At 51.6% G+C, this 14,631-nt stretch overlaps 1 protein-coding gene and 1 pseudogene across 1 annotated transcript; both read right to left on the reverse strand.

Moving 5' to 3' along the window:
* Positions 1–14,631, reverse strand: part of LOC116982259 — a 192,100-nt pseudogene that overhangs the window by 169,311 nt on the left and 8,158 nt on the right.
* Positions 839–3,383, reverse strand: LOC116982263 (zinc finger protein 436-like; the record flags this gene model as incomplete). Its single annotated transcript, XM_033035539.1, has 3 exons — positions 3,354–3,383; positions 1,725–1,816; positions 839–1,445 (listed from the first exon to the last, which is right to left on the reverse strand). Coding segments are annotated over exons 1-3 (729 nt in total), but the record flags the coding sequence as incomplete, so codon positions are not given.

Below are 14,631 nucleotides of genomic sequence, written 5' to 3' on the forward strand. Positions count from 1 at the left end.
TTGGAGGGATATGGACCGAACACAGGCAGGTGGGACTACTGTAGCTGGGACATGTTGGTCGGTGTGGGCAAGTTTGGCCGAAGGGCCTGTTTCCACAATATGACTAACACAAAGTACTGGAGTAACTCAGCGGGTCAGGCAGCATCTCTGGAGAACGTAGATAGGTGATATTTCAGAGTACTGGAGTAACTCAGCGGGACAGGCAGCATCTCTGGAGAGAAGGAATGGGTGACACTGAAGATGGGTCTCAACCCTGAAACGTTACCCATTCCTTCCAGCATTTTGTGTCGACCTAAACAATGCCTATCCACGTGGCGGTGTGCCAGCATGCTGGAGTAGCGGCCAAAGGCCTTGTCGCAGAGCAGGCAGGTGAAGGGGCACTGGCCGGTGTGGACTCGTCGGTGCTCCAGCAGGTGGTCAACCCGGCTGAAACCCTTGCCACGCTCAGTGCACACAAAGGGTCTCTCTCCGTTGTGTATCCGCTGGTGCTCCCGCAGCCTCCATGTTTGCGTCACAGTGGCAGCAGCTGATCGCCGGCGTGGGTCCGCCGGTGCTGCCGCAACGCCCGTGAGCTGTCAAAATCCTCACCACAGTACGGGCAGTCGTAGGGCTGGCCACTGGTGTGCACGCGCTGGTGAGACAGGGCGTGGGAGGCCATGAGAAAGCGTTCTCCACACACCGGGCTGGGGACGGGACGGTCGCCGGCGTGCACCCGTTGGTGGGACAGCAGCTTGTAGGAGCTGGTGAAGCCCTTGCCGCATTGGGTGCAGGTGTAGGGGCACTCGTCTATGTGGGTGTGCTGGTGCTTCAGCAGGTGACTGGACAGGGTGAAGCCCTTGCCACACTGGGCGCAGGTGTAGGGGCACTCGCCAGTGTGGGTGTGCTGGTGGTTCAGCAGATAGGTGGAGCGGGTGAAGCCCTTGCCGCACTGGGCGCAGGTGTGGGGGCGCTCGCCGGTGTGAGTGCGCTGGTGGGATAGCAGCCCTGTGAAGCGGGTGAAGCCCTTGCCGCACTGGGCGCAGGTGTGGGGGCGCTCGCCGGTGTGGGTGTGCTGGTGGTTCAGCAGATAGGTGGAGCGGGTGAAGCCCTTGCCGCACTGAACGCAGGTAAAGGGGCGCTCGCCGGTGTGAGTGCGCTGGTGGGATAGCAGCCCTGTGAAGCGGGTGAAGCCCTTGCCGCACTGGACGCAGGTGTGGGGGCGCTCGCCGGTGTGGGTGTGCTGGTGGGACAGCAGGCTGTCAGAGCGGGTGAAGCCCTTGCCGCACTGGACGCAGGTGTGGGGGCGCTCGCCAGTGTGGATGCTCTGGTGGGACAGCAAGCAGCTGATCTTACTGAAGCCCTTGCCGCAATGGGCGCAGGTGTAGGGGCGCTCGCTGGTGTGGGTGCGCTGGTGGTACAGCAGGCTGATGGAGCGGGTGAAGCCCTTGCCGCAGTCGCTGCAGGTGTAGGGCCGCTCCCCGGTGTGGGTGTGCTGGTGGGACAGCAGGTCGTTGGACTTGGTGAAGCCCTTACCGCACTGGGTGCAGGTGTAGGGACGCTCGCTGGCGTGGGTGCGTTGATGCCCCAGCAGGTTTCTTAAACAGGTGAAGTTCTTGCCGCATTCGCTGCAGGTATAGGGCCGCTCCCCGGTATGCAGGCGCCTGTGCACCTTCAGGTCCGGCGACGACTTGAAGCCTTTTCCGCAGTCAGAGCAGGTGAAGGGCCGCTCACTGCTGTGCACCCACTGGTGCACATGCAGCCCCGACGACTGCGTAAAGCTCTTGCCACAGGTGGAGCAGACATAGGGCTTCTCACCAGTGTGCACCCGCCGATGGATCTTCAGCACATCCGCAATCTTGAAGCTCTTACCGCAGTCAGAGCAGGTGAAGGGCCTCTCGCTGGAGTGCACGCGGTTGTGCTGCTGCAGGTCGCCGTAGCGGGTGAAGCTCTTGCCGCACTCCGAGCAGTCGAAGGGACGTTCTCCCTTGTGCACCCGCTGGTGGATCTCCAGCGAGCTCGGGCTCTGCCAGGCCTTGCCACACACGTCACACTCATAACGCTTCTCCTTGTTGTGCCCAGTCATGTGGTCCTCCATCGAAGCTCAGCCCCTTGAAGCTCAGCAGAACACTGAGCAGATGGGGGGGGGGGGCGGGGGGACTCACCGGCACTCTGACCGCCCTCAATGGCCGCTCACGTCCCCGTCTCTCTGTCCACAGTAACGGCTCCTAAACCCTGCAGGAGGGGAACACAGAGGGTCAACAAGATGGCAAACAGGACATTACTAGCACATATTGAGTGCGTTTATGGCGGAGGAAACTATTATATAATTCTGCGTGGCACAGTGGCGCAGCGGTACAGCTTCTGCCTCGCCGCTAGAGACCCGGGCTCGATCCTGACTACGGGTGCTGTCTGTGCGGAGTTTGTACGTTCTCTCCTTGACATGCGTGTTTTTACTCCGGGTGCTCCGCTTTCCTCCAACATTTCAAAGACGCTCAGGGTTGTAGATTAATCGGCCTCCGCAAAATTGTTAAATTGTCCCTAATGTACGTAGGATAGTGCTAGTGTACGGGGTGATCGCTGGTCGGCGCGGACTCCGTGGGCCGAAAGACCTGTTTCCGCGCTGCATCTCTAAACTAAACTAAACCAAAGAAGGGTCTCGACCCAAAATGTGACCCATTCATTCTCTCCACAGATGCTGCCTGACCCGCTGAGTTACTCCAGCACTTTGTCTATCTTCTCCACAGATGCTGCCTGCCCCGCTGAGTTACTCCAGCATTCTCTCTGAGGCTATCTTACTGTCTCTGTCTCTCTCTCTCTCTCTCTTTCTCTGTCTCTCTCTTTCTCTATCTCTCTCTCTCTCTGTCTGTGTCTCTCTCTGTCATTCTCTCTCTCTCTCCCTGTCCCTCTCTCTCTATCCATCTCTCCCTCTGCCCCTCTCTTTCTCTCTGTCCCTCTCTCTTCCTGTGTCTCTCCCTCTCTCTGTCTCTCTCTCTATCCCCCTCCCCCTCTCTGTCTCTCTCTCTGTCCCTCTCTCTCTATCCCTCTTTCTCTGTCCCCCTCTGTCTGTCCCTCTCTCATTCTGTCTCTCTCTCTCTCCCTCTTTTGCTGTCCCTTTCACTCTCTCTCTCTGTCCCTCTCTCTCTGTCCCTCTCTCTCTCTGTCACTCTCTCTGTCCCTCTCTCTCTCTGTCCCCCTCTCTCTCTCTCTCTCTCTCTGTCCCTCTCCCTCTGTCCCTCTCCCTCTCTGTCCCTCTCTCTCTCTGTCCCTCTGTCGCCTCCCCCTTCTCTCTCTCTCTCGCTTTCACTGTCCCTCTCTCTCTCTCTCTCTCTTTTTCTCTGAACATATCTAAATAAGCTTTTACTGTCCTTCCTTACTTTCCTGGCCAGCATACCTTCGTTCTTCATCTTTTCAGCCCGTATTGCCCCCTTCTGTTGTCCTATGAAAGTTTACCAATCCTCTGGCTTCTGGCTACTCTTTCCCTTTCCAGTCTACCTCGGCCAGCTCCTCTCTCATGCCTTCATAGTACTCTTCGTTCTCTCACTGTCTCTCTCTGTCTGTTTCTCTTCCTCTGTCTTTCTCTGTCTGTCTCTCTTTCTCTCTCTCTCTCTGTCTGTCTGTCTCTCTCCCTCTCTCTGTCTCTCTTTCTCTCTCTCTCTTTCTGTCTCTCTTTCTGTGTGTGTGTCTCTCTCTGTCAGTCTCTCTTTCTCTCTCTGTCTCAAACTCTGTCTATCTCTCTGTCTCTGTCACTCTCTCTGACTCCCTGACTCTCCCTCTCCGACTGTTTGTCTCTCTCTCTGTGTCTCTCTGTGTGTGTCTCTCTCTCTCTCTCTCTCTCTCTCTCTATCTGTCTCTCTCTCTCTCTATCTGTCTCTCTCTCTCTCTATCTCTCTGTCTCTCTCTGTCTCCATGTCTCTCTCTCTCTCCTCTCTCTGTCTCGTCATCTCTCCTTCTCTCCTGTCTATCTCTGTCTCTCTATCTGTCGCTCTCTGTCTGTCTCTCTGTCTCTCTCTTTCTCTCTCTCTCCCTCTCTCTCTCTCTCTTTCTCTGTCTGTCTGTCTCTCTCTCTCTCACTCTTTCGGTCTCTTTAGAAACATAGAAAATAGGTGCAGGAGTAGGCCATTCAATACAATCATGGCTGATCATCCAACTCAGTATCCTGTACCTTCTCTCCTGATCCCTTTAGCCACAAGGGCCACATCGAACTCCCTCTTAAATATAGCCAATGAACTGGCCTCAACTACCTTCTGTGGCAGAGAATTCCAGAAATTCACCACTCTCTGTGTGAAAAATGTTTTCCTCATCCAAAAAGATTTCCCCCTTATCCTTAAACTGTGACCCCTTGTTCTGGACTTCCCCAACATCGGGAACAATCTTCCTACATCTAGCCTGTCCAACCCCTTAAGAATTTTGTAAGTTTCTATAAGATCTCCCCTCAATCTTCTAAATTCTAGCGAGTACAAACCAAGTCTATCCAGTCTTTCTTCATATGAAAGTCCTGACATCCCAGGAATCAGTCTGGTGAACCTTCTCTGTACTACATCTATGGCATGAATGTCTTTCCTCAGATTAGGAGACCAAAACTGTACGCAATACTCCAGGTGTGGTCTCACCAAGACCCTGTACAACTGCAGTAGAACCTCCCTGCTCCTTTCTCAAATCCTTTTGCTATGAATGCTAACATACCATTCGCCTTCTTCACTGCCTGCTGCGCCTGCAAGCTTACTTTTAATGTGTTCAAGAAGGAACTGCAGATGCTGGAAGATCGAAGGTACACAAAAATGCTGGAGAAACTCAGCGGGTGCAGCAGCATCTATGGAGCAAAGGAAATAGGCGACGTTTCGGGCCGAAACCCTTCTTCAGACTGATGGGGGGTAGGGGGGAGAAGGAAGGAAAAAGGGAGGAGGAGGAGCCCGAGGGCGGGGGGATGGGAGGAGACAGCTCGAGAGTTAAGGAAGGGGAGGAGACAGCAAGGGCTAGCAAAATTGGGAGAATTCAACGTTCATGCCATCTGGTCGCAAGCATCCCAGGCGGAATATGAGGTGCTGTTCCTCCAATTTCCGGTGTTGCGCACTCTGGCAATGGAGGAGACCCAGGACAGAGAGGTCGGATTGGGAATGGGAGGGGGAGTTGAAGTGCTGAGCCGCCGGGAGTTCAGGTAGGTTATTGCGGACTGAGCGGAGGTGTTCGGCGAAACGATCGCCCAACCTCCGCCTAGTCTCCCCGATGTAAATCAGTTGACATCTAGAGCAGCGGATGCAGTAGATGAGGTTGGAGGAGATACAGGTGAACCTTTGTCGCACCTGGAACGACTGCTTGGGTCCTTGAATGGAGTCGAGGGGGGAGGTGAAGGGACAGGTGTTGCATTTCTTGCGGTTGCAACTGAAAGTGCCCGGGGAGGGGGTGGTACGGGAGGGAAGGGAAGAATTGACAAGGGAGTTGAGGAGGGAGCGGTCATTGCGGAAGGCAGACATAGGGGGAGATGGGAAGATGTGGCGAGTGGTGGGGTCACGTTGGAGGTGGCAGAAATGGCGGAGGATTATGTGTTGTATTTGCCGGCTGGTGGGGTGAAAGGTGAGGGCTAGGGGGACTCTGCCCTTGTTGCGAGTGCGGGGATGGGGAGAGAGAGCAGTGTTGCGGGGCATGGATGAGACCCTGGTGCGAGCCTCATCTATGGTGGCAGAGGGGAATCCCCGTTCCCTGAAGAACGAGGACATTTCTGATCCCCTGGTGTGGAACGTCTCATCCTGAGAACAGATGCAGCGTAGGCGGAGGAATTGGGAGTAGGGGATGGAGTCTTTACAGGGGGCAGGGTGGGAAGACGTGTAGTCCAAATAGCCATGTGAGTCAGTTGGTTTGTAGTGTATGTCGGTTACTTTTAATGACTGGTGTACCATGACACCCAGGTCTCGTTGCATCTCCCCTTTTCCTAATTGGCCACCATTCAAGTAATAGTCTACTTTCCTGTTTTTGCCACCAAAGTGGATAGCCTCACATTTATCCACATTATACTGCATCTGAGATGCATTTGCCCACTCACCCAGCCTATCCAAGTCACCTTGCAGCCTCCTAGCATCCACCTCACAGCTAACATTCCCCCCCAGCTTTGTGTCATCCGCAAACTTGGAGATGTTGCATTCAATTCCCTTGTCCAAATCATTGATATATATTGTAAATAGTTGGGGTACCAGCACTGAGCCTTGCGGTACCCCACTAGTCACTGCCTGCCATTGTGAAAACGACCCGTTTACTCCAACTCTTTGCTTCCTGTTTGCCAGACAGTTCTCTATCTCATTCTCCCTGTCTCTCTCTCTCTCTCTTGTCTCTTTTTCTCTCTCTCTGTTTATCTGTATCTCTTTCTCTGTCTCCCTCTCTCTCTCTCTCTCTCACTGCCTCTCTCATTCTGTCTGTAGCTCTCTCTTTGTCTCTCTGTGCGTGTCTCTCTCTCTCTCTCGATCTCTGTCTCTTTCGTTCTCTCTCTCGCTCTCTCTTTCTTTCTCTCTGTGTGTCTCTCTCTCACCCCACTCTTGCCGAATCTCTCTCTTTCTCTGTCTCTCTCTCTCTCTCCCTCTCTCTCTCTCTCTCTCTCTCTCTCTCTGTCTCTCTCTCTCGCTCTCCGTCTCTCTCTCTCTCAATTTTCAATTTAAGCTTTATTGGCCTGATAAAAAAACATTGTTACATTGCCAAAGTATAAAACATGACATACATGTTTAAAATGCATATCTATCTGTCTCTCACACTCCGTCTCTGTGTGTCTCTCTCTGTCTCTCTCTAGTTCTCCGACTCTGAGTCTTTCTCTCTGTTTGTCTCAGTCTCTCTGTCTGTCGCTCTCCATCTCTGTCTGTCTATCTCTACCCCTCTCTCTGTCTCCCTGTCACTTTCTCTCACTCTGTTTCTCTCTGTCTCTCTCTCTTTCTCTCTGTATCTCTTTGCATCTGTCTATCTCTCCCGCTCTGTGTCTCTCGCTGCCTCTCTCTCTGGTCTCTCTGTCTGTCTCTCACTCTCTCTCTGTTTCTCCCCGTGCCTCTGTCTCTCTCTGTCTCTCTCTTTCTGTCTTCCTCTCTGTCCCACCCTCCGTTTCACTCTCACTCTCTCACACTCCCTGCCTCTCTCTATGTCTCTCTCACTCTCTGTCTCTGGTCTCTCTCTGTCTCTCTCTTTTTCTATCTCTCCCTCTCTCTCTATCTGTCTCTCTCTCTCCCTCTGTCTCTCAATTCAATTCAATTTCAATTAAAAAAAATTATTGGCATGGTAAAAAACATTGTTATATTGCCAAAGTATAAAACATGACATACATGTTTAAAATGCATAAGTATAAATACAAATATACAATGCATGGATAGATATGTCCCTGTACATAAACAGAGGAAGTGCACCTTTGTTTCAACCTCATCTGTCAAACAGTGGCCGCATATTCTGTTTTCTCTTGGTTGCCAGAATCTCTTGTCTTCCTTTTTCAACTGCCAAATAGTGGTCACTTAACCTGTATTTGGTGAGGGTCTGTCTCTGCTTTATGTCTCTAACAGTTGAGAGATAGTCTGCCAATTTATGATCTCTTTTTAGGGCACGGTAACATTCTAATCTGCTTTGGCTTTTGGTTTCTTTATCCCAATGTTCCAAATACGTTTCTTTACATTGTTTGATAATTTGGTTCACTCTAACTGGTGATTGGGGGGTCAGTATTGATCTGAGGCCGGTCAGGGTTTAACTGGATAGGGTTTAACTGAATAGGGGTAGTTAGTCTCAGTACCAACTGACACAGGGAACTCTTTTCTGGGTTCCCCTCTTGTGTTTGAAGGGCTTTAAACTGGAGGGTATCTGGGGGGCTAGAATTAAGGTGATTCCAAACATTTAGTGCTCTTTTCTGGTTATTTATTATCAGTGGGTATCTGCCTAATTCCGCCCTACATGCGTTTGTTGGTGTTTTCCTTTGGATACAGAGGATGTTCCGACAAAATTCCGCATGCAGGGCCTCCGTTGTATGTTTTTCCCATTTACTATAACTATGGTGACTGAGCGGACCCCATACTTCACTACCATAAAGCGCAATAGGCTGGATTTCACTGTGAAATATTTTAAGCCAGATTTTAATTGGAATTTAGATGCTGTAGAATCTTCTTTTTATTGCGTTCAGAGCTCTTCGAGCTTTCTCTTTCAGTGCATTCACTGCCATATTGAAGTTCCCTGATGCTGAAACAATTAGACCAAGGTAAGTATAGCTCATAGTGTGTTCGATAACAATACCATTGAGAGTAAATTTGTATTTATCTTCCTGACACCTGGGTCTTTTCTGAAAAATCATGATGTTGCTTTTCTTTAGATTTACTGCCAGGGCCCAATTTTGGCAGTACTCATCAAGTAGGTCCAACTGTTGCTGCAGTCCCTGTTCTGTGGGGGACAGCAGAACCAAGTCATCCGCATAAAACAGGGACTTTACCTCTCCGTCCAGAAGACAGAGGCCCGGCGCTGTGCTCTGGTCCAACTTTACTGCCAAATCATTGATATATACATTAAACAGTCGGGCTCAGATTGCAGCCTTGCCGGACGCCTCTTCTCTGGGCGAAGAGATCAGTGCGTTTGTCCCCAATTTTAATGCCACATTTATTATTCAGATACATTGATTTGATAAGGTCATATACCTTTCCTCCTATACCATAGCCGAGGAGTTTGTAATAGAGCCCTTCATGCCAAATAGAGTCAAATGCTTTCTCAAAGTCAATAAAACAGACAAATATTTTCCCATTTTTTCGCTTGGTGTACATGTTTTTCAATGAGAGTGTGGTGGGTATAAATGTGGTCAGTGGTACGGTGTTTTGGGAGGAAGCCAGTTTGGTTTTTACTGAGAATGTTGTGTTTGTTAAGGAAATCCTGCATTCTGTTGTTTATGATACTGCAGTATAACTTCCCTAGGCAGCTACTGACACAGATGCCACGGTAGTTATTTGGGTCTAATTTGTTTCCACTCTTGTAAATGGGTGAAATAATCTCTCACTCTGTCTGTCTCTCTCACTCTGCCTCTCTCATTCTCTCTATCTCTCTCTCTGTCTCTGCGTGTGTGTGTGTCTCTCTCTGTGTCTCTCTATCTTTATTTCTCTCTCTGTCTCTCTCTCGCTATCGCTCTCTCTCTCTGTCTCTCCTCTCTTTCTCTCTGTCTGTATCTCTCACTTTATGACTCCCTCTCTCTCTCTCTCTCTCTCCATATCCATATTAGCATATAACAATTACAGCACGGAAACAGACCATCTCGGCCATTCTAGTCCGTGCCGAACACTTACTCTCACCTGGTCCCATCTACCTGCACTCAGACCATAACCCTCCATTCCTTTCCCGTCCATATACCTATCCAATTAATTTTTAAATGATACTAGACCAAGTGCAGAACCGCTGGGTCTGTTCCCAACGCGCGGTTGGGGGTGGGGGGTGGGGGGTGGGGGGGGTGCTGCGGCTTCACACGCACACTGACCATCCCCCACACACACACAGGGGGGAGGGGGTAGAAGGTGAGAAGGGGAGACGGGGTGGGCGAGGGGAGGGAGGGGAGACCGATGGGTCCCGTTCCCTCAACGGGGGGGGGGGGCTGGGGGCTGCTGCTTCACACGTGCACTAACCACCTGCCATACACACAGGGGGTGGTAGTGGGAGATGGGAGGGGAGAGGGGGAGAGAGAGGAGGGGGAAATGGGAGAGAGGGGGTAAAGAGAGGAGGAGGAGAGAGGGAGAGAGAGGTGAGAGGAGAGGAGGGGGCAAGAGAGTAGAGGGGAGAGGAGGTGGGGAGAGAGGAGGGGGAGATGAGGGGAGAGAGAGGAGGGGGAGGGGGGAAAGAGAGGCGGGAAAATGAAGGGGGTAGAGGGGAGGGGAGAGGGGGTTGGAGGAGGGGATAGGGGTTGGAAGGGGAGAGAGGGGGTTGGAAGATGGTAGGAGGGTTGGAGGAGGGGAGATGGGTGGGGCGGAGAGAGGGAGGGAGGGAGGAGAGGGGGAGGGAGGAGAGGGGGAAGGGAGAGAGAGGGTGGGGAGGGGGAGGAGAGCGGGAAGGGGGAGGGGCGGATAGAGGGAGGATGGAGGAGGGGAGGGAGGAAGGAGGAGGGGGAGAGAGGGGGGAGGGAGGAAGGAGGAGGAGTTGGGGAGAGGGGAGGGGGAGGTGAAGGAGATGGGGAGAGGGGTGAGGAGAGGGTGAGATGGAGAGGGGTGAGGAGAGGGGTGAGGAGAGGGGTGAGGAGACGGGTGAGGAGATAGGGAGAAGAGAGGGGGAAGAGGAAGGGTGGAGATGGGGGAGAGATTGGGGAGGGGAGGAGAGGGGGGAAGGGAGAGAGCAGGAGATGGGGAGGGGAGGAGAGCGGTGAAGGGGAAGGGGGTGGGAGAGATGGGGAGGGGTGGAGAGAGGCAATGGGGAAGGGGGAGAGGGATAGAGGGAAGGGGGAGGGGGAGAGGGAGAGATGGGTGGGGGGGGTTGAAAGGGGAGAGAGGGGGCAGGAGGAGGAGGGGGAGGGAGTGGAGGAGGGAGAGAGGGATGAGGAGAGAGGGGTGAGGAGAATAGGACATGGGGGAGAGAAGAGAGAGAGGAGAGAGGAGCGAGGAGAGAGGGGGAGGTGAGAGTGGGGAGGAGAAAGTGGGGAGGAGAAAGTGGGGAGGAGAGAGGGGTGAGAGGGGAGAGGGGAGGAGGGGGAGAGAGTGGGGAGGGGAGGAGAGGGGTGGGAAGGAGGAGTGAAGGGGGAGAGAGAGGGATGAGGATGGGGGGAGGGGACGAGAGCGGGGAGGGTGAAGCGGAGACGGGTAGGGGAAGGGGGGTGGTAGAGGGGGGAGGGGGGGGGAGAAGGTTGGGGGAGGGGAAGGGGATGGGAGAGGAGAGAGGTGGGGGAGGGGGAATGGGAGAGAGGGGGAGGGGGAGAGAGGGGAGGGGAAGGGGAAGAGCGGGAAGGGAGAGGGGGGAGAGGTGGAGAGAGATTGGAGGGGGAGAGAGAGAAGGGGAGAGATGGAGAGAGATTGGACGGGGGGAGAGAGGAGAGGGAGAGAGTGGAGGGGAGAGAGAGGAGGGGGGAGAGAACGCGGAGAGAGCGAACGGGGAGAGAGAAGGGGGAGAGAGAGAAGGGGAGAGTGAGAAGGGGGAGTGGGCGAAAGGCAGGGGGTGGAAGGGAGGGGGAGAGAGAGAGAGGGGAGAGAGAGAGGGGGAGGAAGGGGGAGAGCGAGGAGGCGTTGAGTGAGGGGATGGTGGAGAGGGCGGGGAGAGTTGGAGGGGTAGTCTAGAGAAAAGGATGGGGAGAGGTGGAGGGGGAGGGGAGGGTGGAGAGGGGGAGAGGAGAGGGGAGGGTGGGGCGGGAGAGGAGAATAAGAGGTGGAGGGAGCGGAGGGGGGTAGAAAGGAATGGGAGGCAGAGCGGGGGAGGGGGAGGAGGAAGGAGGGATGGTGGTAGAGGTGGGGGAGAGGGAGAGGTGGAGAGAGATTGGAGGGGGATAGAGGAGAAGGAGGGAGTGGAGGGGGAGAGAGAAGAGGGAGAGAGAGAGGAGGGGAAAGAGAGGAGGGGAGAGAGAGGAGGGGAGAGAGAAGGGGGAGAGACGGTGGGAAAGAGAAGTGCGGAGAGAAGGGGAGAGGGGGAAGGCATGAGGTGGAAGGGAGGGAGGGAGGTGGGAAGAAAGTGTAGTGGGAGAGAGAGAGTAGAGTGGAGAGAGTGAGAGAGTAGAATGGAGAGAGAGAGAGCGAGAGTAGAGGGGAGAGGGGGATAGGAGGGGGAGAGAGGAGGGGGTGAGTGAGGGGGAGGGAGGAGAGAGAAGAGGGGGAGTTAGAGGGGGTAGAGAAAAGGAGTGAAGGTGGAGGGGGAGAGAAGAGGAGGGGAAACATAGAAAATAGGTGCAGGAGTAGGCCATTCGGCCCTTCGAGTCTGCACCGCCATTCGATATGATCATGGCTGATCATCCAACTCTGCCTTCTCTCCACACACCCTGATCCCTTTAGCCACAAGGGCCACATCTAACTCCCTCTTAAATATAGCCAATGAACTGGCCTCAACTACCTTCTGTGGCAGAGAAGTCCACAGATTCACCACTCTCTGTGTAAAATATGATTTTCTCATCTCGGTCCTAAAAGTCTGCTCTCTTATCCTTAAACTGTGACCCCTAGTTCTGGACTTCCCCAACATCGGGAATAATCTTCCTGCATCTAGCCTGTCCAACCCCTTAAGAATTTTGTAAGTTTCTATAAGATCCCCCCTCAATCTTCTGAATTCTAGCGTGTACAAGCCGAGTCTATCCAGTCTTTCTTCATATGAAAGTCCTGCCATCCCAGGAATCAGTCTGGTGAACCTTCTCTGTACTCCCTCTATGGCAAGAATGTCTTTCCTCAGATTAGGAGACCAAAACTGTACGCAATACTCCAGGTGTAGTCTCACCAAGACCCTGTACAACTGCAGTAGAACATCCCTGCTCTTATACTCAAATCCATTTGCTATGAATGCTAACATACCATTTGCTTTCTTCACTGCCTGCTGCACCTGCATTCTTACTTTTAATGACTGGTGTACCATGACACCCAGGTCTCGTTGCATCTCCCCTTTTCCTAATCGGCCACCATTCAGATAATAGTCTACTTTCCTGTTTTTGCCACCAAAGTGGATAACCTCACATTTATCCACATTATACTGCATCTGCCATGCATTTGCCCAACCTATCCAAGTCACCTTGTAGCCTCCTAGCATCCTCCTCACAGCTAACACTGCCCCCCAACTTTGTGTCATCCGCAAACTTCGAGATGTTGCATTCAATTCCATCATCCAGATCATTAATATATATTGTAAATAGCTGGGGTCCCAGCACTGAGCCCACTGGTCACTGGCTGCCATTCTGAAAAGGACCCGTTTACTCCTACTCTTTGCTTCCTGTCTGCCAGCCAGTTCTCTATCCACATTAATACTGAATCCCCAATACCATGTGCTTTAAGTTTGTATACTAATCTCTTATGTGGGACCTTGTCGAAAGCCTTCTGAAAGTCCAGATATAACACATCCACTGGTTCTCCCCCATCCACTCTACTAGTTACATCCTCGAAAAATTCTATAAGATTCGTCAGACATGATTTACCTTTCATAAATCCATGCTGACTTTGTCCAATGAATTCACCACTTTCCAAATGCGCTGCTATTCCATCTTTATTTAACTATGTACAGGCCCAAGGCTCGACAGAGATGCACTACCTCTCTACCACTTTTATTCATTTCACAGTCAAGGTTGTTTCGGTTAATGATAGTTGGTGTGACATACAAGGGGGTTTGACATGGTTGTTGCCCTGTGGGTCTATGGATTTGGGGTTCACATCTGGTACTTGCATTCAGGTCTCCACATAGTAGCACATTTCCCTGGGCCTGGAAATGATTGATTTCCCTGTGGAGAGTTTCAAATATATCCTCTTCAAAATATGGCGATTCTGTTGGGGGTATGTAGGCGGCACATAGATATATGTCTTTTCCAATTATTCCAATGTTTTAATCAAGTTTCAACCATATATGTGATTTCCCCTGTTTTATTGATGTAATGTGAGTATCTAGTTCTTCTTTGTAACACACCAAGACCTCCCCAGAGGCTCTGCCCTTATGTATATCAGTAGTTTTTACTGAGGGCACCATGACGATGGTACCCTGAGGGACAGTGAATGAATGTATCCTTTCGATACCATGTTTCTGTTAATATCATTAAATCAGTGTCTTCTATAGAATTTAGGAACTCAGGGTTCCCAGTCTTCATCCCGAAGGTTGAAGAGTAGAGACCCTGGATATTCCAACAGCCTATATGGAATGAACTCATTTATTTGTATTTATATTCTCTTCTTTTTTTGTTTAAATAAAACCTATTTTGTGGGACAGGTGCGAAAAAACTATTTTTTTCTATAATTGGGGAATGTTAGGTACAGTTTTGTATGCCATGGTAAGGCAGAATCATACAATAACTATATTAATATTCAATATCAATTAATATACAGAATAATAACTATATTAATAATCAATATCAACAGTATTAATATTAATATCAACAATATCCACAGTACTAATTCAGTGCAATAATATCAACAATATCAACAGTACTAATTCAGTGCAATCATATGCTGTTTTTATCAGTCACTCGGAAGGGACTGTTTACATATTTGTATCCTTTGTTACCCTAGGAGGTGGGAACATAGGGTGTCTCTCACTCTCTCTCTCCATCTTTCTCTCTGTCTCTCTCTCTCTCTTTCTCCGACCCTCTGAGTGTCTGTCTCTCCTTCCCCCTTGCTCTCTCTCTCTCTCTGTCTCCCTCTCTTTCTCTCTCCGTGTCTCTCTCTCTCTGCCTCCCTCTTTCTCTCTCTCCCTCTCGCTGCCTCTCTGTCTCTCCCACTCTCTGTCTCTGTCCTCTCTCTCCATCTCTCTGTGTCTCTCACTATGACTCTCTCTCTGATTCTCTCTCTCTCTGTCTTGTCTCTCTCCCACTGTCGCTCTCTGGCTGTCTGTCTTGTCTCTCTCACTCTCTCTCTGTCTCCGAGTCTGTCTCTCTCCCTCTCTCTCGCTGCCTCTCTCTGTGTCTCTGTCTCCATCTCTCTCTCTCTGTCTGTCTCTCTCCCTCTTTCTCTGTCCCTCTCCCTCCCTGTCTCTCACTCTGTCTCTCTCACTTTCCCTGACCCTGTCTCGCTTTCTCTGTCT

Source organism: Amblyraja radiata, chromosome 16 (assembly GCF_010909765.2).
Source record: "Amblyraja radiata isolate CabotCenter1 chromosome 16, sAmbRad1.1.pri, whole genome shotgun sequence".
Classification (NCBI taxonomy): Eukaryota; Metazoa; Chordata; class Chondrichthyes; order Rajiformes; family Rajidae; genus Amblyraja; species Amblyraja radiata.